We start from the raw sequence: 26,185 nt of genomic DNA on the forward strand, positions 1-26,185 counted from the left end.
GAGTCACTGGCGCAACCCCAGCGGCTGTGCACCGGCTTCCCAGCCCCTGAGCACACCTGTGTTATGAGTGAGTTTGGAGGTGCTCCTCTCCAGCTCGGCAGGCACTCTTGTCACTGCTGTTAACACCCCCGTTCTGGACCGTGCCCACCCACGCCATAAAGGCCACGCCATAAAGTGAATGCGGCCTGCGCAGAGCGGCCAGCCACCTACCTGGCAGCCTCGCCATCCTGAAGTCCCCCGCGGCAAGGTGACCCACACCCTCCTTCCTCACTGGGCAGTTTTGGGTCCTCCCAGGATGGCCTTTAAAGGTTCTTTCTAGCCCTGCTGTTTTATGGCCTGGTTTCTAAATCCCCAGTGGATTATAAGGGACTCAAGGACTTTTACAGGGTAACAGCAAGAACAAAGTAACCACCAAAGACACCTGCGCCCTTAGATAGTAGCCCTCGGTCTCCCCGTGGAGCGCTGCGGCCCGGCGAGCTCACTCCGTCAGGACGGTGTTGCAGATCCTTTCCCTTCTGGCTCAGCGGAGCCGAGCAAGAGGAGGACAGGAGAAAATGTTCACCCTCAGGGGAACAAACAGCAGTTTTTTGAGAGTTTTACTTCGAAATGGTTCCATGTAAAAGTTGAGGTGCTAAAGGGATCACTCTCTGGGTCCTGGGAAGTCACCTCTGCAGCTCTAGCTCAGGCTTCACGCCCGTGTCTGTCTGAAGCGCGTGGCCTAGTGGAAGGGCTTCTTCCTTTTTTTTTTTTTTTTTTGCCCCAAGAAATGTTCCTAGTGTTAGTTAGTAGCCAAAGTGCAAAGAAACAACACCTCGACCTATTCTGGTTGAGAGGAAAGGATCTGGGTTGTCGGATGCAGATCAGTAACTTGCCTCTGGTTTTCTCCTTGCCGTCTCCCCCTTCCTGCCCCACACCGGCAGAAGCTGGCAGGCTGACAGAGGCGACCTCAGGACGGACCTCCTGGCTACCGACCGTTTTGCTGGTGAGTGTGCCCGGCCTCCAGGCCTCCTGGCCCTGGGCTGTGAGAGTGCCCTTTCACTGTGTATCGTCCTGAAGCTTCCAGCCTTCTTCAGAGAGGAGCCCTGTTGCTCACCTCCCCGTGTAGAGCGGAGCGTACACTTGTGCCCTTCTGGTGGATGGGCCATCTGGTTTCCATCGACTTTCAATCTTTTCTCCTTTTGGGTTTGCTGAGAGTATCTGATTTTGGACCTTGCTTCCAGAGCTTAATTTTTTTTTAATTTGGGGAGGGGTCTTACTGAATTGTAAAAAGGATGGGAAAAAACTCACTAAAAATGACTTGACCCTGTTACATGTTTTGCCTCAGTGGCGCAGAAACCCTGGGGGCGCGATTTGTGAGCAAGGGTGCTCCTCTCTGTGCATTAGTGTTGGGGGCGCAGGTGGAGTTGGGGAGGGGCTCCCCCACGCCACTGAGCCCCTTTTCTGCACAGGCGCTGTGGCTCTGAGAGCCGTGTGCCCAGGTCCCGGGGCCGCTCCAGGTGGGGTCTGGAGGCCGACTGCGGGGCTCCTGCCCGACGGCAGAGCTGTGTGCCCTTGGCTGGCCTCTCCGCCGCCGCCTGAGTCCCCCCACCGCTGGGAGGTGTCCGCGCTGCCACACTTGTCCGCAGAGCAGGCAGGCTGCGCTCTCGAGGCTCCTTGTAGCTCCTGTCCTACCGTGCATTTCATAAGCATCAGGAGGTGTGGCGACAGCAGATTAACCAAGTAACTGAGACTGCTGTTACCAGAGCCCCTGGGGTGGATCTGGGGCTGGGGCCAGGGGGGGGCCATGTGGGGCAGGGGTTCAGACGGGGTCTCTGCGGCCCACGGGGTCCTGTGCTGAACCTGTCAGCCAGAGCCTGCGTCTGCTCTAGGCAGGGAGCCAGTTCTCCATTCTGTCCCCCGGTCGTAGTCTGGGAGCCCCTCAGGTTGGCCTTGCTGGCTCAGGAAGCTGGGTGTCCCCTGCCGGTGAAGCGATGCTGTCCTTGGCTGCGCACGCCCCTGGGTGGACACCCCAGGCCTGCCTCTGACCCCCCTCCCCCCGCAGTGGCTCACCCGGATCAAGTGGCGGCCTGAGACCAACCATGAGCTCCGTTGCAGTTCTGACCCAGGAGAGCTTTGCTGAACACCGCAGTGGACTGGTTCCGCAACAAATCAAAGGTGAGGCGCCTCCTCACTCTGCTGGTAACCGTGGGGCCTCTGCAGAGGTGTTTTGCGCCCTGTGCTGTGGGCAGGCCTGGGCCCAGCAGTGCTGTGGGCTGTTTGCACTGCCCTTGTCTGCAGAGTGAGATGGCCATGGGTGGCGGACCGATCGACGGCAGATCCCAAACGTGGCCAGTGTGGCAGCCAGGGGTCTGCCCTTCGTGCTCTTTCAGCATTCTTCTCGCCCTCGTGTTGAGCTGGGCCCGGGGCGGCGGCAGAGATGGACGCCAGGCTGTCAGGAGATGCGGGCGGGACACACGGGCCATGGGTCTCAGTGTCTCTAGTGTAGCCGCGCAAACGCCTGCCTGGCAGTCTTTTCTGTCCCTTCAGAATCTGATGCGTATTTATGGCTGCAGGACAACTTGATTTGAGGGCTCCGTGTTCATTCAAAGCCCTTCATCTGGACTTAGTTTTTATAAAATTTTCAGTTGAAAGAGTAGTTTGTTCTACTCTTTGTTGTTCCTGCTGCTGCTGCTAAGTCGCTTCAGTCGTGTCTGACTCTGTGCGACCCCATAGACGGCAGCCCACCAGGCTCCCCCGTCCCTGGGATTCTCCAGGCAAGAACACTGGAGTGGGTTGCCCTTTCCTTCTTCAACGCACGAAAGTGAAAAGTGAAAGTGAAGTCGCTCAGTCGTGTCCGACTCTTAGCGACCCCATGGACTGCAGCCCACCAGGCTCCCCCGTCCATGGGATTTTCCAGGCAAGAGTCCTGGAGTGGGGTGCCATTGCCTTCTCCGTTGTTGTTCCTAACACTCCTTAAAAGTTTTCCAGTAATGGGATTGAGTATCAGTTCTAAAGTTTAATAAAAGTAAAGATGTATTTCGTCAGTCACAGCAACTGCATTTCGAGCCGCTCGTCTCCAGGCAGTGGAGGCCAGAACCGGCCGCTTGCTTGGTCCTCGGTGCCTGCAGGCTGGGTCTGCCGTGTGATCAAAGACCCTGTGGGGTCCGAATCTGCCCGGGGAGGGAGCAGGCCCTGCCGGGCTCCAGCAGCTGTTCGCATGGAGCCTTTCCTGGCCCCCAGGGCAGCCTGGCCACATGGCTGGGAGTGGTGACCTCAGAGTCAGACACAGGCCTGCCTGACCCCAGAGGTCATCCCTCTGCTGTTGGCCCCTGCCGTTGCTAGACACCACCCAGCCCGGGACCTCCGGGCGTCACCCATACAGGCACATTCCCGCTGGCGTGGAGGTGTTGGTGGGTCAGCATGTGGACGGGAGGGCCTGTGGGTGGAGCGGGTGGTGCAGGGGCCCTGATTCCGCCCCCGGGTATTCCCTGTGGATGGCGGGGGCGCAGAGATAGCTGTTCCTGCGAGAGCCCTTCCAACATCGCCTATGGCGCTGGGCGCTGGCTGGAGTCTGCCTCGGGGTCCTTGCGGGCAGTCGGAGCCGCAGACTTGTTTTCTCCTGCAGGTTTAACAGCTGGCCATGTGCCAGGTGTTGGGGGGGATGGGATTTGTTTTTAAGAATACAAGATTAGAACAGTCTTGAGGGATGAAAAATCTGTGCCAAGGCCTGCCTTCCAGGAGCTCACCCCACAGGGAGTTGTGGGGCCCAGGGTCTGAGCTGAGACTCCCGGGGAGGCTGTGCAGGGGCAGGGGTGCCCTCAGGTTCAGAGTGGCCCGGCCAGTGCACACGCTGACCTTGAGGGTGCTGAGCCTGCCAGCCTTGGGCGCCTGCCCTGTGGCTGAGTGAGGGGTCGTTGTCAGCCGCTAGTGCTGTCTCTTTTTGGCATTAAAGCGCTCCTGGTGTTTTCTCCGTCTAATACTCTTGATCTGTGTTGGCTGGTCCAGTTGCCACTTTAACTTCCGAAGAGGAGAGCGACCCTCCAACCTACAAGGATGCCTTCCCCCCACTGCCCGAGAAAGCAGCCTGCCTGGAAAATGCCCAGGAGCCTGCTGGCGCCTGGAGTAACAAGATCCGGCCCATCAAGGCTTCCGTCATCACTCAGGTAGATGCTCTATCCCACTTCACCTGCCGCTCCAAGTAGGAAGCCGTAGCAGCTGAGGGGAAGCAGTTTGGTTGGTTTTGGTTTTGGCCAAGAGGCTTGCAGCTTCCTCATTCCCTGACCAGGGTTGAACCCGGGCCTTTTGGCAGTGAAAGCAGAGAAGCCTGACCGCTGGACCACCAGAGAGATCCCAAGAGGGTTCTTGAACATCAAATGAGATTGCTTTGGGTGTGAAAAGGGGCCTCTGGGTTCAGTCAGTCTCCCCCAACCCTGCGCCCAGCCCAGGACGTGGGTCAGAACACGTCCTCCTGTGGAGCCTGCGCCGTCTTCTCGTCCTACCCCAGGGTGGGCAGGGGCCCGCGCCCGCTGTCCCCGCTGCTCCCCCACTGCACACGCCCCTCCTCCATTTGGCACCCCCCGACGTGGCCGGCCAGGCCCTCCCTGTCGCCCACGCTCCTAGCCTGCCCACCTCCCAGTTCACTGCCTCCGCTGACCTTGCCCCCTGCTTCGTGATGTCCCCTGTCTTTATTTGTACTTGGGGTGGGGGGTTTCCACTTCACTGAGACAGCAGCCCCCCGCCTTTGGGCACTTCCTGTTGGTCTCTTGACTTTCCTCCTAGACCTTGGAGCAGTAAGGAGGGGTTACAGTGACTAAACAGACCCGTGTTCTTTACTCCGTATACTCGGTTCCTAGACACTTTTTCTGTCCCCTCTTAACCTTCCCTCTTTGACCTTTTCTGAGCAGGTGTTCCATGTACCACTGGAGGAGAGGAAATACAAGGACATGAACCAGTTTGGAGAAGGTGAACAAGCAAAAATCTGCCTTGAGATCATGCAGAGAACCGGCGCTCACCTGGAGCTGTCTCTCGCCAAAGACCAGGGCCTGTCCATCATGGTCTCAGGGAAGCTGGACGCCGTCATGAAAGCCCGGAAGGACATCGTGGCCCGACTGCAGACTCAGGTGCGCTCCCGGCAGGCCTCCCAGGACGGCGTCCGGCCTGTGCGTACGGCTCCGGCCCATCGCACTCTCCCCCGCTGGGCAGGGCTGGAGGGGCTGGGGTAGGACAGCAGCATTCGGAGCCTCCTGACTCTGCTAGTGGAAACCCAGTGGCCCACTCGGGCCCAGGACACCACCGGCTCTGCTCTGCAGGTGCAGGAGCTAACAGCTAAAGGCCCAGACAGTGGGCTGAGGACACGCATGTGTAGATGAGCCAGCTGAGCCAGTTCTGGCTCTGAGGGCCAGCAAATGTGTCTGCTGCTTAAACACACACTCCCCACCCCGGGCTTGGGAGATCACCAGTGCTGTAGTCCTCAGCCATCTGATACCAGAACTTGGAATTGATTGGAGAACTATTGTCATAAAGAAGTAAATCAGCGATTGATGAGTTTTTCCCTTAACTGAGGTGAATGCAGAGAATGTGTATTACAGTGTATGGCGGAGCTTTGGGTGGGCTCAGTTAGAAATGAGGGTTCTTCCTACCTGTTGCTAAGTCTCTTGAGCTTTGGGGGAGCTGGTCTCGGTGTAGGGGTTCAGAGATGGGAGGCTGATGCATGGGGGGCTTAGTGGGGGCGCTGTGCTGTGGAACCCCGGGCTCTCACACTCAAAGCTGAAAGGCACCTTCAGGGAGTCTGTCACCTGTTTGGTGTAGGGAGTGGAAAATGTGTCTGCGTTGCTGCACGTTGTGGCTGGTGCCGGCGGCTCTGCCGGCTGGTGAGTGTTGAGGTGGGTTTTGATTGAGCATCTGAGGCGTTCCTCCCGCCCTGCTCCCTCCTGCCCCCCACTTTTACTTTACAGCAGATCCCAGACACATTCTCCTGCAAATACTTCTGTGTGGGCTCCCTCTCTTCTTGTGTTTCACTGAATATAACACGTCATTAACTCACGTCTAAAAGTCGATGGTAGTTTCCTGATGTCCCCACGTCAGCCCCGGTGGTGCGAGCGCTGCCCGCTTCATCTCAGATGCTCCTTCCCCGCTGGGTTTTTCCTCCGTGTCCAGCTGAGGCTGCCTGCGTGCTCATACCTCAGCAGGCCTCCTCACCTCTTCTTCGTGCTGCTGGTTTGTTTTGGGGGCCGCACAGATGTTGTTCCACTGCCCCCCGTTTTTCCTGTGCAGTGGGGGCAGATCTGGGGGCTTGGCTGCTTCCATGTGCACCCTGTACGGCGAGAAAGCACATGGGTGGTGCCTCTGTGGTGCCCCTGCCAGTCCTCAGATGGCCTGGCATCCTCTCGTCTAGTCGTTCTGCCAGCCTTGCTCGTTGCTACCCAGCTTCACGCGGCTCAGAGACCTTGGCTCCCACGTCGCTGGGACAGGCCTTTGAGGTGGGGCAGGCACGGTCTGCCGTTGGTCCTCTTCCCTTGCTAAAAGTAGACCACCGTGGCGCTCCGGCGTCTGCACCGGTGGCCTGTGCATCTTTTTGGTGTCTTCTGGCCTGTGCATCTTTTTGGTGAACTTCTGGTGTGTTGATTAGTTGTGTTTTCTGCAGGACTTGCCTCGTCTCTGACCTGTGGGAACTCCTTCAGTGGGCACCCTGCCGCTTTCTGACGTATCCATTCATCTGAACCACTTCCTTATTTCTAACCCAGAGATGTGTGACCCGATCTTCACTGCCGCTCCCACAGGCCTGAATATCCCAGAGCCCTGGAGCTTCACAGTGGGAAGCTGCAGGAGTTCAAACTCAAGTGTCTATTTAAGATGGAAGATGTTTGGGCCTTGAGATCACTGGAGTAATTCTCTATCAAGGTTATGCTATCATCTTGATACATAGGTTGTGCTTTTATCTGGATACATAGTTAGGTTCATTTGTTTTTAGTTTATTTTCATTTTTTAAGCGTGTATGCTCAGTTGTGCCTGACTCTCTGACCTCATGGATTGTAGCCAGCCAGGCTCCTCTGTCCATGGGATTCTCCAGGCAAGAATACTGGAGTGGGCTGCTGTTTGCTACTCCAGGGGATTGCCCAACCCAAGGATTGAATTCACGCGTCCTGGGTCTTCTGCATTGGCGGGCAGATTGTTTTTTTATTTACCCATTGAGCCACCTGGGAAGCTTTCAGTTTTTTCTAAAGTACTTAAACCTGTGATTGCCAAGTCAGCACCGTATAAGGCCCCCTGGCCCTGTTCACCCTGCTGGGTGGCCATGCTGGGTCTTTGTGGGTGTGTCCTTCCTCTGAGGCAGGAGGCTGCTTCCCGGTGCAGCGGGTCCCGTGGCGCTCACAGCGGCGGGCCGTGGCTCCTGCCGCCAGACCGCTGCCGGGCCTGGGTATGCCGGGGTACACGCGGGCACGTGGGCCCGGGCGTGCCGGGGTGTGCGCGGGCGTGCCGGGGTGCGCGCGGGCGCGTGGGCCCGGGTGTGCCGGGGTGCGCGCGGGCGCGTGGCGCTGGGTCCCAGTCAAGCAGTGCGTGCACGTGCGGTTTGCTGTTTTGCCCACCGTGTCTCGGGGGAGCTTTCCCAGCAGTGAGAGGCCGGCCCAGAGGGTACCTTCATCTGGAGTTTTGCTGAAGCAGCCAGACGCCCCTCTCCTCGGCGCTGTGTGCGTGTCCTCCGTTGGCCTGCCCACAGCCTTGCTGGGGCCGCCCGGTGCTCCGGCTTCGGGCGCTGAAGGAAGGCTGCGAGTGCTCTTAGTTCCCCTTTTCTCTGTGCTCGATCTGTCCTCCTCCCCCTGCCGTCAAGTTCGAGTTGTCCGTCTGGCCGGGCGTGCTCCGGAAGCCCTTCATCAGAAATGTATGTTACCAGCGGTGTCCTGTTTGCCGTCTGTGTTTTGATCTTGGTATGTTTTGCTGTGTGAGTTTCATTCTTATGTGGTCAAATTCATTAAGTTTTTTTTTTTTTTAGTTGTTGCTAGGAAGGTTTCCCGGAGAAGGCAGTGGCACCCACTCCAGCACTCCTGCCTGGAAAATCCCATGGATGGAGGAGCCTGGTGGGCTGCAGTCCATGGGGTTGCCAAGAGTGGGACACGACTGAGCGACTTCACTTTCACTTTTCACTTTCGTGCATTGCAGAAGGAAATGGCACCCCACTCCAGTGCTCTTGCCTGGAGAATCCCAGGGACAGGGAAGCCTGGTGGGCTGCCGTCTGTGGGGTCGCACAGAGTCGGACGCGACTGAAGCGACTCAGCAGCGGCAGCAGGGAGGTTTCCTTTTACTTGAGGGTTGTAAGGAAGTTTATCCTTATTTTTTAGATGACTATAAAGACGTTGCTATGTTTCCCTTCCTGATCTGTGTGGAATTTGTGTGGATGAACAGCTCTCCCACAGTGGCAGGTCTCATCGCGCCCTGCGCTTCCGTGCCGCCCTGGGCCTGTCCCTGGATCTTGCGCTGGCCCGTCTCTCCGTGCACTGGTGGTGTTTACATCAGTGGCCGTGGTTGTAGACGGCAGCGTTGGGGGCAGCTACTGGGTGCTTCCAGGATGTCCTGTCCTTTCTGTCCCCTTCTGTTCTGCCCTGCGAGCATGCTCATCGGCTCTCTGCTCCAAGCGGTGGTAGACTCCCCAGGGCTGTGCCCTGACCTGGGGGGCACACATCCTGCCGCCTCTGTTCTGTGCCCGACCGCTGAGACGGGTGGTCTTCCTGTCGCGTCTTCTAACCACGTGTTGTCAGTGTGAGTTAGAGCTAATTTTTCTTCCTGTCCCAGCCAGTCAGGTGAGGTCGTGGTTCCTTCCGCCTTCCCTCGTGCGCAGTCTTGCGCCTCTTCCTGTCCAGCCTGCATCTGCTCTGCTTTCTCATGTCTCCTCTCGAGGGAAACACTGGGCAGGGGGTGGGCATGCAGGCCTTGACACACACGTCTCCCCCAAGCACAGCTTCAGGGTTGAGCGTGCGTGTGTGCTTTGTGTTAAAAATAGATATTCTTTGGTTTCTGTTTTTATGCAAATTTTTGTCACGGAAGGATTTAAATTTTATAGACTTGATTGGTTTTTCTCTTCTTAGATCTAGAAACACAATGAATTATATAAACTGATTTCCTAATATTGAGCCATTTTTAGAATAAACCTCATTTGCTCACCACCTTCTGTGCCATTTGCGAAGTGAGGATCTTGTTATTGCCTGTGATAGAGTCCAACGCTCCTTTTGCAAGTGCTGCACACTCTGCTCTGAGATGCAGTCCCTGGAGGAGCAGAAGGCTGGCTGCTCTGGGGTTTCCTGCTGCTCCAGTGTCGGGAACCCTACACTGTGCTTTTCCTTCTTTCTTTTTCACAGTCCTCTTGATTGATGACTGCTTTCGGTATAGATAGGGAAAGGGTGGCCACCTCTGTCTCCTCCCAGAGTGTCCCTTGACCTCAGAAAGCTGCTGAACTTCTGGCAGTTTGAGGATTTCGATTATTTTTGTTTTCTTTCCCCACATGAGTTGTCTGTTTTAACCGGTTGTGAGAGAGAGGGAGGAAGAGTGTATAACTACATGCAGGGCTCATGTCTGACAGAAAGAGCGTCCTGCTGCAGAAACAGCAGCTAACCTGGTTAGTCAGCATGTCCCTGCTCTCTGGCCACGTCCTGCCTGGCGTGTGGCGCCACCGTGATGGAAACAGGCTCGGGGCTGGGCCGGGTAGAGAATCAACAGCTGAAGCTGGGAGGCCGGTTGTGTTCACACTCCCTGGGGCCCGCTGCCCAGAGGTGACACTTCAGCTGAGCCTGTTCTCAAGCAGGGCCTGAGGCCGGGGAGGCGGGAGGCGGTGGGACGGGCATCCCTACACGGGAGAGTGCCGTGGAAAAGCCGCTTTTCCGGAGCCTCCAAGTGTTTTTTTTCTTTGGTCCTTTTCCTGCCGTAGGCTTCAGCAACCGTTGCCATTCCCAAAGAGCACCATCGCTTTGTAATCGGCAAAAATGGAGAGAAACTGCAAGACTTGGAGCTAAAAACTGCAACCAAGATCCAGATCCCGCGCCCGGATGACGCCAGCAATCAGATCAGGATCACGGGCACCAAGGAGGGCATCGAGAAGGCACGCCACGAGGTGCTGCTCATCTCTGCAGAGCAGGTGAGGCCGGCCTGTTCGTGTGCTGTGCGCGCATCAGTGTGGGTGAGATCCCAGCGAGCCCTCGCCAGGCGCTCACGCCTGCCCTTCCCACCTGTGTGTGAGCAGCGCGTGTATCACGGTGTGGGCATGATCCCAGCGACCCCTAGCTGGGTGTTCACGCCTGCCCTTCCCGCCTGTGCGTGTTAGAGAGAGACCCCACCCCCCCCACTCCCAGGCGGGCCCTCATGTCTGCCCCTCCCACCCAGGACAAGCGTGCTGTGGAGCGGCTCGAGGTGGAGAAGGCCTTCCACCCCTTCATCGCAGGGCCTTACAACCGGCTGGTGAGCGAGATCATGCAGGAGACGGGGACACGCATCAACATCCCGCCGCCCAGCGTCAGCCGCACCGAGATCGTCTTCACGGGCGAGAAGGAGCAGCTGGCTCAGGCCGTGGCTCGCGTCAAGAAGATTTACGAGGAGAAGGTAGCCTGCCGGGCAGGGAGAGACCAGCCCCGCCCTGTCCATGGCCTTTTCGAGATGACCCGCTTCCCAGGGGTCAGCTCCGCCTGTGCTCCCCTGCCCTGCCTGCGGCGGACACCCTGCCCCCAGCTGACCGGGCCTCTGAGGGAGCAGGGAGCCTGGGACGGTGGGCTCTGGGGTCTGAAACTGGCTCCTTGCTTTGGAAAGAGGACGTGGCCTATTGGTCTCTGCCTGGTTGCTGTGGTTAGTCAGCTTGATGTAAACTCTGCAGCCACCTTGCCGAGGCGAGGACCCGGGCAGTGACAAGCAGCTCCCGGGGCTGGGCTGGCGCCACCCTCGCACAGGGCTCAGTCGCTGCACTCGGGGCCCTGTGTCCTGTCCACTGCGCTGACACCCTTGTGCACACTGCTCCTCCTCAGAAAAAGAAGACCACGACCATCGCAGTGGAGGTGAAGAAGTCCCAGCACAAGTACGTCATCGGTCCAAAGGGCAACTCCCTGCAGGAGATCCTGGAGAGAACCGGGGTCTCCGTGGAGATCCCACCCTCGGACAGCGCCTCCGAGACGGTGATACTGCGAGGCGAGCCCGAGAAGCTGGGGCAGGCACTGACTGAAGTCTACGCCAAGGTGACCTCTCGGGGGTCAGAGGACCAGGGCGAGAAGGGGGCGCTCACCCTGGCAAGCCCCCCAGCCTGGTGCGCATGGGAGCAGACTCCGCAGACTCATGGCTTTGTTTCCTGGTTCCCTAGGCCAACAGTTTCACCGTCTCCTCCGTCTCTGCTCCCTCCTGGCTCCACCGTTTCATCATCGGCAAGAAAGGGCAGAACCTGGCCAAAATCACTCAGCAGATGCCAAAGGTGAGGGGCCGGTCTCTTCCGTGCCAGGTGGGTGGGGTCATCCCCTCTCTGTCACTCGCTTTGTCCTGGGTGCCTCTGAAGACCACTGGCGGGTTTTAGAGAGGAGCTGTTGTGTGATTGTCAGCTGGCCCACGGTCACCAGGGAGAGCACAACACATTTTTTTTCAAATGTCCATGTTCCTTTGGGAGAGTGTCTCAAGAAGCACCTCGTTTAGCTGTGACAGTGTCGTGATTGTGAGTAGTTACGTCTGAGAAGCCTATGGCGCAGAGCGGGTGCTTGGGCTTTGGAGGGGGCGGAGGAGGCCCCTCCTTTCCCAGTGCCCAGGGAAGCCCCTCGGTGCTCCAGTCCCAGTGCTCCGGGGGCTGCAGTAGATCTAGTGGCCCTGGCAGGGGCCCTGTGCGTGGCGTCTCGCTCCTGTCTTGCTCAGAGTCCTGGTCCCCACGGGCCAGGGGGCGTGGGTGGGTGGCTTGAGCAGTGTGGTGTTGGGGTGCTTCTGCAGTGGTTCTGGTGACACGCAGGGGCCTTGCTGTTGGCACAGGGTGGTTCCTGCCAAAGCCACAGTAGTCCCCACACCCCCTCCCCCAACCTGTTCTGGAGCCTGTGGGTGGGCCACGGACCCCGAGGGCAGCCTGGGCTCCGGAGGGGCTTCTGCGCCGTGCTGTCCTCACAGCTGGACGCGTGTTGGTGCGGCAGGTCCACATCGAGTTCACGGAGGGCGAGGACAGGATCACACTGGAAGGCCCCACGGAGGATGTCAGCGTGGCCCAGGAGCAGATCGAGGCCATGGTCAAGGACCTGGTAAGGGGTCCCCAGCCGCACCCCGAGCGCCGGCCGAGCAGGCACAGCCATCAAGGCCTCGGAGGGCCGGGGAGGGCCCGGAGTTCAGGACGGCCCAGGGAGAGGGCCCGCGCCCAGAAGGAGGATGTGTTGGGGGCCCTGCAGTTGAGGGAGCAGGGCAGTGGCAGCCGCTGGCCTCCAGACTTCGGTCATGGCGGCCTGCCTATCTGTGGGGAGATCTGGGCGCGTGTCATGGACTCAGTCTCCACAGCCTTGCTCTGTGTGCCCCCTGCAGATTAACCGGATGGATTACGTGGAGATCAACATTGACCACAAGTTCCACAGACATCTCATTGGGAAGAGCGGAGCCAACAGTGAGTGAGGGGGCGCTCCAGGTTGCCTGGGGGGTCCCGTGCAGAGCCTTGGACAGGGCCCCCCGAGGCTAGCGCTGAAGGTGCCTGGGGCCGTGTCGTCACGTTGAGCCAGACCTGCAGGGCTGGGCTCTGCCCGCCAGGGCCCTCGCAGGCGCCACTTGACCACACGCCTGCTGGGCGGACAGCCTCAGCTGAGGACCGAGCCCTGAGTGGGCCAGCGGGCAGCTGCCGAGAGAGCGGTCTGCCCGCGTCCACGGGTGTTGGGCACGGTTCAAAACCCACGCCTCCCCTCAGTGTGACTGCGCGGCCCCACGGTGTTCTCCAGCCCTGAGCAGCCTGCCCCTGGCTGTGACCCCTGCTGCAGGTGGAGAGGGGGCACCCCGTGAACCTGCCCTCCTGAACTCTGCCTTGTACGGTCCTGGCTTGCTCAGAGTCCGCAGGGGCGAGTCGCTGCTGCCCGGCCCATGCGCTCACCTTCACAGAAGGTGGGGGCAGGTCCTGACGCTGACTCCTGGTTTCTCTTCCCGGAAGGACAGGCCACTGCGGTGTCTGCCCTGCTTTCTCCTGGTTCACTTGCTCACCTTGATTTTATTTCATGTAAACTCTGCTGCTTGTCTGCTGTGTCCTTGGTTCTTGTCCTGCGAGGACCAGCCTAGAGCAGCCCCGCCCCACAGAGACCGCCCCGAGCGGGCAGCTCCCGGGGGTGTCTGCGTGTGCACAGCCCCTGCTTGGCGCCCCTTTGAGGAGCTTGGTTTCCCTTGACTATCCAGCGTGCAGAACGCTGACCCCGTTTCCTGGTGGGCGAGCTTGGGCCTCTGTTGACGGGGTGACAGGAGGGCTGAACAATCCACTGGTTTTGCAGACAGTGAGGGCTGAAGTCTGTCTAGACAGCGTGGCCCCCATGTGGCTCCATGGGGATCAATGAGGGTGCTCTTATTTTCAGGTACTGTGGACTCCTCTGGGTTTCATGGCTTGTTTTTTACTGTGTCTTTTTGAGAGTAATTTTTTCTAAGCTGTGGAGTATGAGCTGCCACAGTGGTCTCTGTCCACGTTAGCGACGCCCCAGCCACGCCCAGCCCAGCATGCTTGGGTGCTGGGCGGCCCTCGCCCTGGGCGTGGAACGCTCTCAGGGAGGCAGCAGCGTGTGGTCCCTCTGGGTGGTGGCCAGTCAGGGCTCCTCGTGGGGCATGGGAAGGCCTCCTGCCCTTGTGCCTGTGGATAGTGGCTTGGGTCGGGGCAGGGTGGCTCTGCGCCCAGTGGTGTCTGCCGTGTCCCCAGTAAACAGGATCAAGGACCAGTGCAAGGTGTCCGTGCGCATCCCTCCCGACAGCGAGAAGAGCAGCCTGATCCGCATCGAGGGCGACCCGCAGGGCGTGCGGCAGGCCAAGCGGGAGCTGCTGGAGCTCGCCTCCCGCATGGTAAGCCCGGCTAGCCCGCGCTGCGCCCCTGCGGCAGGTCCGTGGCCTTCCCTGATGCAGCGCCCAGCGGCAGGGGCTTGCTGGCACCCCACTGGTTCCCACGTGCAGCTGCTGTTGAGGCTTACGGCCTGCGTTGTCTGCACAGCGGGCAGGGGGGAATGTCTCTCCCCTCCCCCAGACCAAGCTGCAGCCTCCACGCAGGAGCAGACAGGTGTCTCCCTGCTCTACATGTCTGATCCGGAACCCCGGTGTTGTGGACAGGGGCTGCTTGGCTGGTGGCGTGTCCCCACGTCCCAGCTCTGCTCGCTCCTCTGTGCAGTGTTTCCCCTGACGGGGGAGCCAGCCCCTAGAGGAGGCTGTGGGCCGCGGGGCTTGCAGCCTCTCCCGTGCTTGTCCATGCAGGGGAACGTCTGAGCCACTCTCTGCAGGAGGCCCGGCTCCCAACCGCAGGCAGATGCGCTGGCTGAGTGCTGCGGGCTCGCTGCTGGGTAGAGGGCCCCGCTCAGCTTTGTGCTGTGCCTGGCTCCTGCAAGAGCGTGCGCTGCAGCCGCTGGTGGAGACCACGGGGGCCCTGTGGGGCGCTCTGCCCGGAGCGACACCCGGGGCTGCACCTGGGCCCCTCAGTGTGCTCTCTCGTGTGTTTAGGAGAACGAGCGTACCAAGGACCTAATCATCGAGCAGAGATTTCATCGCACAATCATCGGGCAGAAGGGTGAACGGATCCGTGAAATTCGGGACAAATTCCCGGAGGTAAAGTGTCCCCAGCGGCGCCCTTCACCGCCGTCTAATCGGCAGTTGGAAAAGGGGCTCCGTATTGTGGGGTCCAGTCCTTGCTGATTATCGAACTTGACCTCCCGATCATTTGTTCTAGGTTATCATCAACTTTCCAGACCCAGCACAAAAAAGCGATATTGTTCAACTCAGAGGGCCCAAGAACGAGGTGGAGAAATGCACAAAATACATGCAGAAGATGGTGGCAGACCTGGTAAGGGGCACTTCCATCTTTTGTCGGAACAGCGTCTCGGGTGGTGTGGGGCCGGGGGTCCCCCGCACCCGCTTCAGGGAGCATGCTTGGGTGCTGGGGCGGCCCGCCCTCAGCGTTCAGACGGGCAGAAAGGGTTGTGACCTCCGTGTCCGGTGGGGGTCAGTGGGGGACCACCTTGCCGTGCAGGTTACTTTGTTTCCTGGGGGGTCCTCAGATACCCGGTAAGCAGAGGGGTCTGCTTAGTTGCACGAGGCATCGTTTACTGATTGGTCGTTTTTCTGAAAACTTGGACCATGAGGAAGTGGTTTGGAAAGTGCTGAGGGGGCGGGCGGCCAGTGCCCGGGGGCTCCCGGCGGTTTTCTGGGGCTCAGCTTGACCCCCTCAGGAGGCGCTGCCGGGTGGCGGGAAGTCCCGCGACCCTCCTTCGTGTGTGCCGCGCTCACACCTGGGCTTGAGTTGTGGCCTCTGGGCCTGTCCAGGCTGTGAGCCGTGGGTGTGAGGGCGCCTTCCCCGGGCGTGGGGGCCTCTGACCAGGCCCTGCAGCAGCCGGACAGGCACACTGGTTAGTCAGTCAGCTGTGGGCTCAGTTGCCTCCTGGCAGACCTTGGGGTCGGACAGGGAGGGGAGTGGGCCCTGGCCTGTCCGCGTCACAGGAGCCCATCCTCTGGCCTTCGGGCCTGGGAGGGTCGCTTCACTCGACCTATTGTGCCATCCTTGGTTTTTAAGGTGGAAAACAGCTACTCGATTTCTGTTCCGATCTTCAAGCAATTCCACAAGAACATCATCGGGAAGGGAGGCGCAAACATTAAAAAGGTGACCGCCGGCGCATCTGCCCGCGCCTCACCTCTGCCCGCCCTGCCCCGAGCCCTGCCCTGAGCCCTGCCCTGAGCCCTGCCCTGAGCTGGCCTAGGTTTTAATGCGGGACCAGGGGGGAGGTGGCATCAGCTCCTCACAGGCCTCTCTCCTTGCAGATTCGGGAAGAAAGCAACACCAAAATCGACCTTCCAGCAGAGAACAGCAACTCGGAGACCATCGTCATCACTGGCAAGCGGGCCAACTGTGAGGCCGCCCGCAGCCGCATCCTGTCCATCCAGAAGGACCTGGTAAGGGGCAGGCGCGGGCGGGCCAGCAGCCTGCCGCCTGTCCCCGGCACCGGGAAGCCCACACTTTCTTTCTCTTTGGGGGTTTTTTGAGGGAGTGAGAGGCAAGAAAAGGCCGGTGTAGAGAGTGCAGTTTGAGTTTTACCGTGTGTCTGCTTCTAGGGGTCCCCGCCACAGCACCCTTGGGGGTCCAGTGCGTGCACTGTCCTTCTGCACACACCCCTGCCCCCGCGCCCCGTTCTTTTGGTGACGCCCTGCCACGTGCTGGGAGCTGCTGCTGTCTGCCGTCTCTGTGCCGTCTGTGTCATTTCCTTCGGCCCCCTTTCGACTGGTGTTTTGTGGCTCCAGCCCCCGCTTTGGGCCTGTGGCTGGGGTTTCGTGGCTCTGTTTCCCTCTTTGGGCCTGTCTGTTTTCCTTTGTGATGTCAGTGGTTGCTCCAGGGGTTGGGGCGTCTTCGGCTGACTCAGTGCTGCTTGGAATGCAGGGTGAGGGCCTGAGAACGGTGGGCACGCCACCGCTGTGCTGTCCGCACGCTGTAAGCCCACACGCTTCCTTACGTTTTGTGTTTAAATGTCCAGTTATCTTTTAGAAAGGTCGAATATTACGAAACGTCCGGACGCACGTACTTGGCACGTAGACGTACCTCCGGCTCCAGCCGCCCACCACTTCCCTCTCGAGCCCACGCGGCCCCTGAGCCTCCGCTGGCCCCACGGTCGGCCTTCCCAGAACGTCACACAGTTGGGATGCCGTGTGGCCGTTTCCAGTTGACCTCTCTCACTTGGTGATAGGATGGCTGTGTGGTGTGACAGCGCGCGTTTCTGTAAGAAGCGCCTTCTGCGGTGGCGGCACCTCCTGGCGTCCCCGGCAGCCTCCACGCCTCAGGCCGGGGGCAGCGTCCTGTCCTGTGCCTGCGTGTCTCCCGTGTGGCTCATAAGACAGCTAGTGTCGCCCTGCCGTTTCTGCTCTGCTGGCTTGTCTGACGATGATCCCAGTCTCTAGCAAGTTCTCATGTGTCTTAGTGTCATTTCATTCGTGTTTCTTTGCTTGGAGTTTCTCAGACTTCTTGGATATGTGAGTTTAGAGTTGTCCTGAAATCCGGAAAGATTTGGGGACTTCCCTGGTGGTGCTAAGACTGCACTGCAAGTACAAAGGGAGCAGGGCCAGTCCCTGGTTGGGGCATGTAGATAAGATCCCACATGCCGTGCAGGATGGCCAAGAAAGAAAACCCGACCAAAGAAACCAACAGTCAGTAGTATTTAAGTCACTTTGCATGTGTCGTCCTCCCCTCTGCAAGTTCAGCTTCGACCCTTTGTTTTTATGCCTGACACCATCAGCCTTGCCTTTGGCTTCTGGACCACGTGCAGTGTCGTGGAAATAGCTGTTCAGTGTCCTGGGCCACTGGCTCTGTCTCATTTCGGGCTGTTCTCCATTGTTCATCCCCGTGATGGCTCGTTTTTTCTCATTTCTTTTCATGCCCAGTTTTTCTGTTTGTTTTTATGGGATGCCAGATATTACGAAGTTTACTTTGGTGTATAATAGGTATTTTCTGCGTTCCTGTAACGCGTCTTCAGGCTTTGTTATTTCACAGCACTTTGCTCCTTTTGGGCTTGGTGTTTAGACTTGTCAGGTGGGGTCACAGTGCCGAGTCGAGAGCCAGTGGCTTCCCCAGCGCAGCCAGGCTCCCTGCACATCCCGCCGTGAGCCTGCAGTGCTCCGGCTGCCCACCCCCTGCGCGTCCCACCGTGAGCCTGCAGGGCCCCCTGGACAGTCGGCGTTGCGTCCTTGGTGTGGGACTTGCCCGGGAGCAGGGCCAGGTGTGGGCTGCTGGCTCCGCCTCCAGCATCTCGCCATGTGCCCGGAGGAGGAGAGCGCAGTCCCGCCTTGACTTGGGGCAGGGTCCTGGCTTACAGGGCGCTCGGGCAGGCCGGCCCTGGGGCTCTGTGATGGGCCTGCCCTTCTGGCCTCACAGGCTCCCTCGTGTTGCATGTGATTCCAGGCCAACATCGCCGAGGTGGAGGTGTCCATCCCCGCACGACTGCACAACTCGCTCATCGGCACCAAGGGCCGCCTCATCCGCTCCATCATGGAGGAGTGCGGCGGGGTCCACATCCACTTCCCCGTGGAGGGCTCAGGCAGCGACACCGTGGTCATCAGGGGCCCGTCCTCGGACGTGGACAAGGCCCGGAAGCAGCTGCTGCACCTGGCAGAGGAGAAGGTGAGCGCCGAGCGCGGCGGTCTGCCCTCGCGTCCCGCGGGGGGCCTGCACAGCCTGTCTCTGCGGCAGGTGGGAGCACATCTGTGCACACGCGCGTGTCTCCTGAAGGGCCTCTCCAGGCCGTAGGCCTGCATGTTCAGTGGAGAAAACTTGCTGTTGGGCTCGTTATTTGGGGCTTTTCCCTCCTGAGTATGATTTGCGTACAGGAAGTCTCCGCGTGTAGTTCTGGGTTAATGGCCCACGTTCGTGGGACCCCCACTCAGAAATGTCCTTCGCCAGGCACCGCCTCCCGGCCTCCGCTGACCCGGGCGCGCTGCCCCTCTGTCTCAGCACCCCTGCGGCTGTTTCTGGCCTCCGCTGTCTCAACAGCGCGCCAGGGGGTGACTGCCGCAAGGTAGCTCAGGGCCCTCAGCGTTGTGCTTGTTGAAACTGCCCCGGCTCCTCCGGGCTCTCTGCCTTCCCGTGTGCGTTGGAACCAGGCTGTCAGTGTCTTGGGCAAGTCTGTCTTGGATCCCGACTGGAGCTGTGTTGAGTCTGAAGATCAGATCCCGGAGGACTGCCACCCCGACAGTTTGGGTCCTCCAGGGTTTACACTGCTTGATTTTTCACTGGTGCTGTGTCATTCTTAGCATGAAAATCTTGTTCATTGTGTTTGGCTTGTCTTTTTTGATTTTTAGTGGAATTATAAATGGTGCTGTTTTACCCGTTTCCGTTTGTGGCACTTACAGGCGTAGACTGGAGTTCTACATTCGGGCCGTGCTTCTGGTCTGCAGCCCACTTGTTAGTGCCAGCGCCTTTCCTTGTGGATTCTGACGAGTTTTCTCTGTGAAGCACACCATCTGTGGATGGCAGTTGCACTCCTTCCTTGCTGATACGCGCCTGCGTGTCTCCTTTGATGGTGCCGCTTGTGCCCGTGTGCTGTTGGGCAGCGTGGCGAGCAGACAGCCTGGCTGGCTGGCCGCGCCGTGAGGCGGGCAGGGTCTTTGGCAGCTCTTTCAGCTGAGGAAGTCCCTTCTGTGCTTGGTTTGCAGAGAGTCTTTATCAGGAATAGGTATGGGATCTGTTGAGATGCTTGCCTGGTTTCTTTTTCTCTGGTATAAATACAAGCTGGTTTAGTGTCTGACCACCCTGGAGTTTCTAGGGTGGGCCTGCTTGGGGATGATGCACCCTTTTATCACGTTGCAGGGATGGGCTCCCTGACTCTTAGATTTTTTTAAATGCTGCTGTTTAAGTGTCTGAAAAGTTGAAGATTTTCACTGGTGTTTTGTGAAACCAGCACTTACAGATAACAACTCAGTTATTTGCTGTTCAGCTTGGGGGCTGGTTTCACAACAAGAAAAAGGAAAGAGTGCCCACTGTGGGCTTGTCTGCCTGGGGGAGTGTCCTCTTGAGTTCTGCAGACCCCCTGCCAGAGGATCGCTCAGCAAGGTCACTGGTCCGGGACTTCTCCTGGGCTCTGGTTCCATGGTCAGATACAGCCTTGGTTGGCTTGGCTGTCTCTGAGCTGGGTGCATGGGTCACCTGGAGCCCTGGGAGTGAGCACTGGACGAGGCGCTGTCAGCTGGGGTCAGGCGGTGTGGGGCTGCCCAGGCCTGGAGATGTTCTGGGCAGGCTGTGGGCTTCCTGCTATGCGGGTGCAGCCCTCCCCGCAACGTCCCCTTGCAGAGGGAGGTGGGAACAGCTTTCAGAGGCGCAGGCTGCTGTTGGGGGCAGGACTGGGGTTCTCATTCATGCAGGGAAGGGAAGGCACATGCCTGGTCTGGGTGTCCGCAGTGAGACCTGAGCAGCCCCGTTTGGAAGGTCGTTGGTGGCAGTGTGAGGAGAACTCCCCCACCCTGCTGTCCCTGGGGCCGCATAGGCGGCACCAGGCCAACGAAGCTGGATTGGTTTGTGCAGCAAACCAAAAGCTTCACAGTTGACATCCGCGCCAAGCCCGAGTACCACAAGTTCCTCATCGGCAAAGGGGGCGGGAAGATCCGCAAGGTGCGGGACAGCACCGGGGCGCGCATTGTCTTCCCGGCGGCCGAGGACCGCGAGCAGGACCTGATCACCATCATCGGGAAGGAGGATGCTGTCAGGGAGGCCCAGCGGGAGCTGGAGGCGCTCATCCAGAACCTGGTGAGCTGGGCGGGCGAGGCTGGGCCGGGAGGCGGGCGGCGGGCGGGCGGGGGCTCATGCCGCACCCTTCCCAACGCCCCAGGACAACGTGGTTGAAGACTGCATGCTGGTGGACCCCAAGCACCACCGCCACTTCGTCATCCGGAGAGGCCAGGTGCTGCGGGAGATCGCCGAGGAGTACGGCGGGGTGATGGTCAGCTTCCCGCGCTCCGGCACGCAGAGCGACAAGGTCACCCTCAAGGGCGCCAAGGACTGCGTGGAGGCGGCCAAGAAGCGCATCCAGGAGATCATCGAGGACCTGGTGGGCCCCCAGCGTGGCGGGCTCAGGCCCTGACTGGCGGTTGCTCCCTGCCCTCACAGGCCCAGCCCCTGCCTGCCCCCTCCTGGGTGGGGAGTCAGACCCAGGGAAAAGGCGCAGCAGGGCAGACAGAGCCCAGCCTCTGAGGGCCCCTGGCTGTGCGGTGGGGCGGGGGCCTCCCTGTGGCCCTACCCCGGGCCACTGCGACCAGTGGCCTTGGGGGAGGGAGGCAGAAGTGGTGTGGCCGTGAATTGGCCCTGAGCAACTGACCTTGGCTTTACTTCTCTTTTTTGCTCTGTCTCCTCCCAGGAAGCCCAGGTGACCATAGAATGCACCATACCCCAGAAATTCCATCGATCGGTCATGGGCCCTAAAGGTTCCAAGATCCAGCAGATCACCCGGGACTATAACGTTCAAATTAAATTCCCAGACAGAGAAGAGAACCCAGGTGGGTCCTGGCTGGGGGAGGCGGGGGCTGTCGGCTGTCCGGGGGCTTCCAGAGGCTCAGGGTCGCTCTGGCCTGTCGGAGCAGGCGGTGTTGTGGTTGCAGGGAGATGAAGGGCCCTTCGGACGTCCTCAGGGTTCCCAGCGGCTAGTGACCTGGCCCGGGAGAGCCTCCCGCGCGGGAGGAGGTGAATCTCCTGTCTTCCTCAGAAGAGCTTGGGCTACAAGTTCAACCATATTTGTTGCGTTTACGTTTTCCACTCGAATGTTCACTAATTTTGAAACAACCTCACGTTAAAGAAGAGCTGCACAGGAAGGTGTAGAGATGAGTCTGCACTCACCACCTGGCTTACACACGGCACGCTTTTTCTTTCTGAGTCGTCTGTGTGTCCGCTTCAGGCCCACCCCTCACCCACGCGGCTTCCTCGCGAGGACGAGGACTCGAGGGGCGTCGGGGAGCCTGGCTCGTGCGACCCGTGCGCTCAGAGCCGTGTGCCCCTGTGTCCTCTCGCGGGCTCCGCCCGCCCGGTCGCTGCTGCCTTGGGCGGCTGCGTCTGTGTTCCTGTCTCCTGGACGCTGTCTTGCTCCACGAGTGTCCTTTGGTTGTTTTGGTCACGTCTGGTTCCCACGTGGAACCCCTGGACCCCGCCAGCCGCTGTCAGCCCCAGCGTGCTTGCACTGTGCGTGCTGTCCTCCTGACGTGAGGGGCAGGCGTTACCGCGTCCCCATTCGGTCCTGTTCTCAAGCCACCTCCGCCCGGCGGTGGTCTCCTCCCTTCTCAGCGGGCCCTGCTCCGCCTCCCCCTGCAGCCCCTGAGGCAGGTGTGGAGGCCCGGCCCCCCACCCCATCCCGTCCTCCCGAGGCACCTTGGGGGTGCTGGGCCCTGGGCACGCGCGGCCTGAGCTGCTCCTCCATGTCCCTAGGGCACAGCGTGGAGCCTGCTGTCCACGAGAATGGCGAGGACGCCGCAGAGGGGAGAGAGGGCAAGGAGGCTGAGCCTGGCTCCCCCAGAAGGTGCGACATCATCGTCATTTCCGGCCGGAAGGAGAAGTGCGAGGCGGCCAAGGAAGCCCTGGAGGTGGGCTTGGACCCCACTCAGCCCCGCCCCCGGCCCTCAGCAGGGAGCTGGCGCAGATCTGAGACCTGAGCACCTGGGGCGGAGCTGCTGGCCTGGGGCCACAGACAAGCAGAGCTGGTGGGGCTCGGGCACCGCCCTGCCCCCGGCCCCCTCCCCTGGCCCCTCCCCGCAGTGTGCAGGGTCCCAAGGGGCAGCACTCAGTGAGCCCCAGCGCCGTGGACGGGATTGAGGGTCCTGTCGTGATGCGAGGACAAGCGGGAAACAGACAGGTTCCCAGGGTGGGCAGGCTGCAGAGATGACAGGGGTCTTAAGCGCTGCACCAGGAGGGGGCCGTGGTCCCGGGCGGAGTCCCGTCGCTCTGACCTTCTCTAGGGTCTCTGAGGCCAGGATCAGGGTGCGCCTCTGTGTGGCCCCAGCCCCTCTGTGGGCTCCCAGACCCCGAGGCCCTGGGCTTGCACAGCTCTGCTTCTCCTAGGGGCTGCTGCACCCCCCACCCTTTCCCGTGTCCCTTCACATGGAGAGTGGCGCTCTGCCCAGCTGGGGCAGCATGGAAGGTTCTAGAGAGCATCTCATTCCCACAGGGCTCTTCCCCTGTGCCCCTGGGAGGCCTGCTGCTGAGCCCATGAGCTCCCCACCCCCACCCTCAGGCCTGACCCCAGCCCTGTCCTGCAGGCGCTGGTTCCGGTCACCATTGAAGTGGAGGTGCCCTTTGACCTTCACCGCTACATCATTGGCCAGAAGGGAAGTGGGATACGCAAGATGATGGACGAGTTTGAGGTAAAGCCGCTCTGCAGGTTGTCTCCCCGGAGGCCGGGTGCTGGGAGGGGGTGCCGTGCTCCTGCCTGCTCCCCGAGTTGAGCTCTTCCCCCCACCCTCCCCATCCCGAGGCTGAGCTGTGTCCCCAGAGACGCCCTCTGCAGCAGGCCTGCCCCCGTCTCCACGCAGGTGAACATTCACGTCCCGGCGCCTGAGCTGCAGTCTGACATCATCGCCATCACGGGCCTGGCTGCGCACCTGGACCGGGCCAAGGCGGGGCTGCTGGAGCGGGTCAAGGAGCTGCAGGCCGAGCAGGAGGACCGGGTGAGGGCCGGGCGTCCCGGGGCCGAGCCCCTCGCACCCAGGCCGGCCCTCAGCCGGGCTTTGGGCGGCCGAGACAGTGCCGGCTGACCCTGCGTCGCAGCCCAGGGTCCTGCGGGCCGGGGGCTCCCACTGAGGGTGGTGACAGGGGCCTGGCCCTCTTTTACGAAGACAGCAGCAGTTGGACTTCGTGTCGTTAGCTGTGTGTTAAATAAATATGAAGACCTTTGCCAGCCTTCCAGGAAGGGTTCAACTGGGGAGGCCCGGGTGCCAGGAGAGGCCCCAGCGTGTGCCTGTGGTCCCGGCAGCCCTGCCAGCACCCGGGGTGCCGTCTCCTTGCTGACGGGGACGCGAGAATCCCCTGTGCCTCTGGAGCTGGTGTGATGCCAGGCGGGTCCTGTGCAGCCCGAAGCCCCTTGCGGATACTGTGCGGGTGACGGGAGCTCACACACCTCAGGTCGGCCTCGGACGCGGTGCCGGCCTTGGGGTCCCCTCTGCCCAGAGCACAGCCTGAACTTCTGGCTGTGGACGTCCTTGTGCACTTTAGTTCCCTTCTGTGGGTCCGCTCTTCTTGTTTGGTTTGGGGATTTGGGGCCTGCTTGCGTCCCACCACCCTGAAAGCCCAGCTTGCACACTCACTGCGTCTCAAACTCAGGAGGTGGAGCCGGGTGGGCACTGTGCCCGGTCCGCCTGAAGGCCTGTGCTCGCGGTAGCGGCGTCCTCGGGCCTTTGGTTCGGTTGCTGGGGGGCGGGCCACAGAGCTCAGCTGCAAAGCCAAGCCTTGTTCTTGGTGCAGAGTGATGCGATGCCCGCGGGCAGAGGATGGAGGGGCGACGACGGTGAGGGCCGGGGTGGAAGTGCTCCTGCCTCACTGAGCTTTGTCTCGTCGGCAGGCTTTACGGAGCTTTAAGCTGAGTGTCACTGTGGACCCCAAATACCACCCCAAGATCATCGGGAGGAAGGGGGCGGTGATCACCCAGATCCGCCTGGAGCATGACGTGAACATCCAGTTTCCTGATAAGGACGATGGGAGCCAGGTAGGGGGCCGGGGGCCTGCCCTGCTGTGGCCTGGCGGCGTCTCTCTCCCGGGCAGCTCTCAGTTCCTGCTCCTGTCTAGCGCCCAGATGTTCATCGTCGTGCTCGGGTCCTTGGCACTGTGGCGTGTCCTTCTCCTGGTCATAGTATTTTTTCCTGTTCTGAGGGGCATGGCCTCAAGTTGGAGTTTCTTGTCTCCTCCTTTCTGCTTTGAGTCCTCCCTTTCTCTGCTGGTGTTTTCGGGTCTGGCGTCGCACGTTGGCTGAGGGTGGGGTGCCAGCCGCAGCGTCTGCACCTACTCTCCAGGCCTCAGTCTCCAGTGGAGGGCCTTCCCTACACCCTGGCCGTCCGGCATCTGCTCGTCTGTGCCCGCGCCCTCAGCCTGTGGTGGCGACTGTCCTTGTCGGGGGAGGCGGGGGTGCTGCCACCCTGCCCGGCCGCCGGTCTCCCCTTCAGGCACAGCCCGCCGTGAGCACCTGCTCCTCGTGGCACCCTCGTGGTGCATGCCCCTGGTGCTCGCGGTCAGGTGTCCCTGGGGTGCCCTCTTCTGACCAGATCCTCTCTCAGCCCCAGGACCAAATCACCATCACAGGCTACGAGAAGAACACAGAGGCTGCCCGGGACGCCATCCTGAAGATCGTGGGTGAGCTTGAACAGATGGTTTCTGAGGACGTCCCACTAGACCACCGCGTTCACGCCCGCATCATCGGTGCCCGTGGCAAAGCCATCCGCAAAATCATGGATGAGTTCAAGGTGAGTCCCTAAGCTGAGCCTGGAGTGCGGCTCATCCTCAGAGCAGGCGGGGAGATGGGCCGCACACCCCCAAACCGTCGGAGACCCAAGGCTCAGGTGGTGAGGTGCTGTGGGGTCACAGCGGGGACAGCTGGCACTTGTGGGCAGTGAGCAGCGGGCTCTGCGTCCGGAGGAGCGTGAACTCTGAATGGCAGGCGCCCCCGGAGCGGGGGGCCCTCCACTAGAAGGGGGCCGTGCGCTCACGCACGGCGGGGCCTCGCCCACCCTGGCTGTGTGCACTCCTTCCAGGTGGACATCCGCTTCCCGCAGAGTGGGGCGCCCGACCCCAACTGCGTGACCGTGACGGGGCTCCCAGAGAACGTGGAGGAAGCCATCGACCACATCCTCAACCTGGAGGAGGAATACGTGAGTCTTGCGGGGGCGGCTGGCCCCGACGGCCCGGGGTGATGGGCCCCCGGGCCGGGATGGGCTCCCCTGCCGCAAACTGACGCCGCCTGTGCCCCCAGCTGGCCGACGTGGTGGACAGCGAGGCGCTGCAGCTGTACCTGAAGCCCCCAGCCCACGAGGAGTCCAAGGCGCCGTCCAAGGGCTTTGTCGTTCGCGACGCCCCCTGGACCGCCAGCAGCAGCGAGAAGGTGAGGCCTTGGCCCCGGCGTCCCGTGCTTGTGCTGTCCCGGGCGCTGCTGTGGGGCGGCTGTCCCTGAAGCCGTGTGCTCCCCGACAGGCTCCCGACATGAGCAGCTCCGAGGAGTTCCCCAGCTTCGGGGCTCAGGTGGCCCCCAAGACCCTGCCTTGGGGCCCCAAGCGATAATGACCAAGGAGCAGCACCTGCCCTGCGAGGGTCCGTCTCACTCTGACCCAGCGGCTGGACCCTGCGTATGTGTCGATCCCGCCCGCCCTGAGGTCTCACAGCGAAGCCAGCAGCCCCGGCCCGGCCCTGCGCTCGGCACCTCGTGAACACTAAGGAGGCCGTGGTTCGGAGTCACCCCGCTCAGCGGCCAAGCTCCCGCCCGCCAGGAGAGCCCGCAGCTGCGGCCGCACCTGCTTCCTGTCATGACCTCAGGAAATAAATTTCCTTGACTTTATAAAAGCCAAA

The 26,185-nt window shown here is 60.7% G+C and overlaps 1 protein-coding gene across 4 annotated transcripts in view; it reads left to right on the plus strand.

The window, feature by feature from the left end:
- HDLBP (high density lipoprotein binding protein) overlaps positions 1-26,185 on the plus strand; it is a 59,257-nt gene extending 33,072 nt beyond the window's left edge. For all 4 annotated transcript variants that reach the window (XM_086374530.1, XM_086374523.1, XM_086374507.1 and 1 more), the window contains 27 exons: positions 921-982; positions 2,042-2,154; positions 3,985-4,142; positions 4,884-5,099; positions 9,896-10,102; positions 10,348-10,563; positions 10,980-11,186; positions 11,309-11,416; positions 12,111-12,215; positions 12,490-12,568; positions 13,847-13,986; positions 14,632-14,736; positions 14,858-14,971; positions 15,698-15,784; positions 15,943-16,074; positions 18,068-18,286; positions 20,183-20,404; positions 20,487-20,705; positions 21,012-21,150; positions 22,070-22,224; positions 22,897-23,001; positions 23,170-23,304; positions 24,195-24,338; positions 24,904-25,089; positions 25,378-25,494; positions 25,596-25,724; positions 25,814-26,185. In XM_086374530.1, the coding sequence (XP_086230656.1) occupies positions 2,079-2,154; positions 3,985-4,142; positions 4,884-5,099; positions 9,896-10,102; positions 10,348-10,563; positions 10,980-11,186; positions 11,309-11,416; positions 12,111-12,215; positions 12,490-12,568; positions 13,847-13,986; positions 14,632-14,736; positions 14,858-14,971; positions 15,698-15,784; positions 15,943-16,074; positions 18,068-18,286; positions 20,183-20,404; positions 20,487-20,705; positions 21,012-21,150; positions 22,070-22,224; positions 22,897-23,001; positions 23,170-23,304; positions 24,195-24,338; positions 24,904-25,089; positions 25,378-25,494; positions 25,596-25,724; positions 25,814-25,900 (3,807 nt within the window). In that variant the 5' untranslated portion in view covers positions 921-982; positions 2,042-2,078 and the 3' untranslated portion in view covers positions 25,901-26,185. The remainder of the gene's footprint in view (positions 1-920; positions 983-2,041; positions 2,155-3,984; positions 4,143-4,883; positions 5,100-9,895; positions 10,103-10,347; positions 10,564-10,979; positions 11,187-11,308; positions 11,417-12,110; positions 12,216-12,489; positions 12,569-13,846; positions 13,987-14,631; positions 14,737-14,857; positions 14,972-15,697; positions 15,785-15,942; positions 16,075-18,067; positions 18,287-20,182; positions 20,405-20,486; positions 20,706-21,011; positions 21,151-22,069; positions 22,225-22,896; positions 23,002-23,169; positions 23,305-24,194; positions 24,339-24,903; positions 25,090-25,377; positions 25,495-25,595; positions 25,725-25,813) is intronic.

Source organism: Bos grunniens, chromosome 3, assembly GCF_055505025.1.
Source record: "Bos grunniens cultivar Pamir isolate PY7600 chromosome 3, Bosgru_T2T1.0, whole genome shotgun sequence".
Taxonomy (NCBI): Eukaryota; Metazoa; Chordata; class Mammalia; order Artiodactyla; family Bovidae; genus Bos; species Bos grunniens.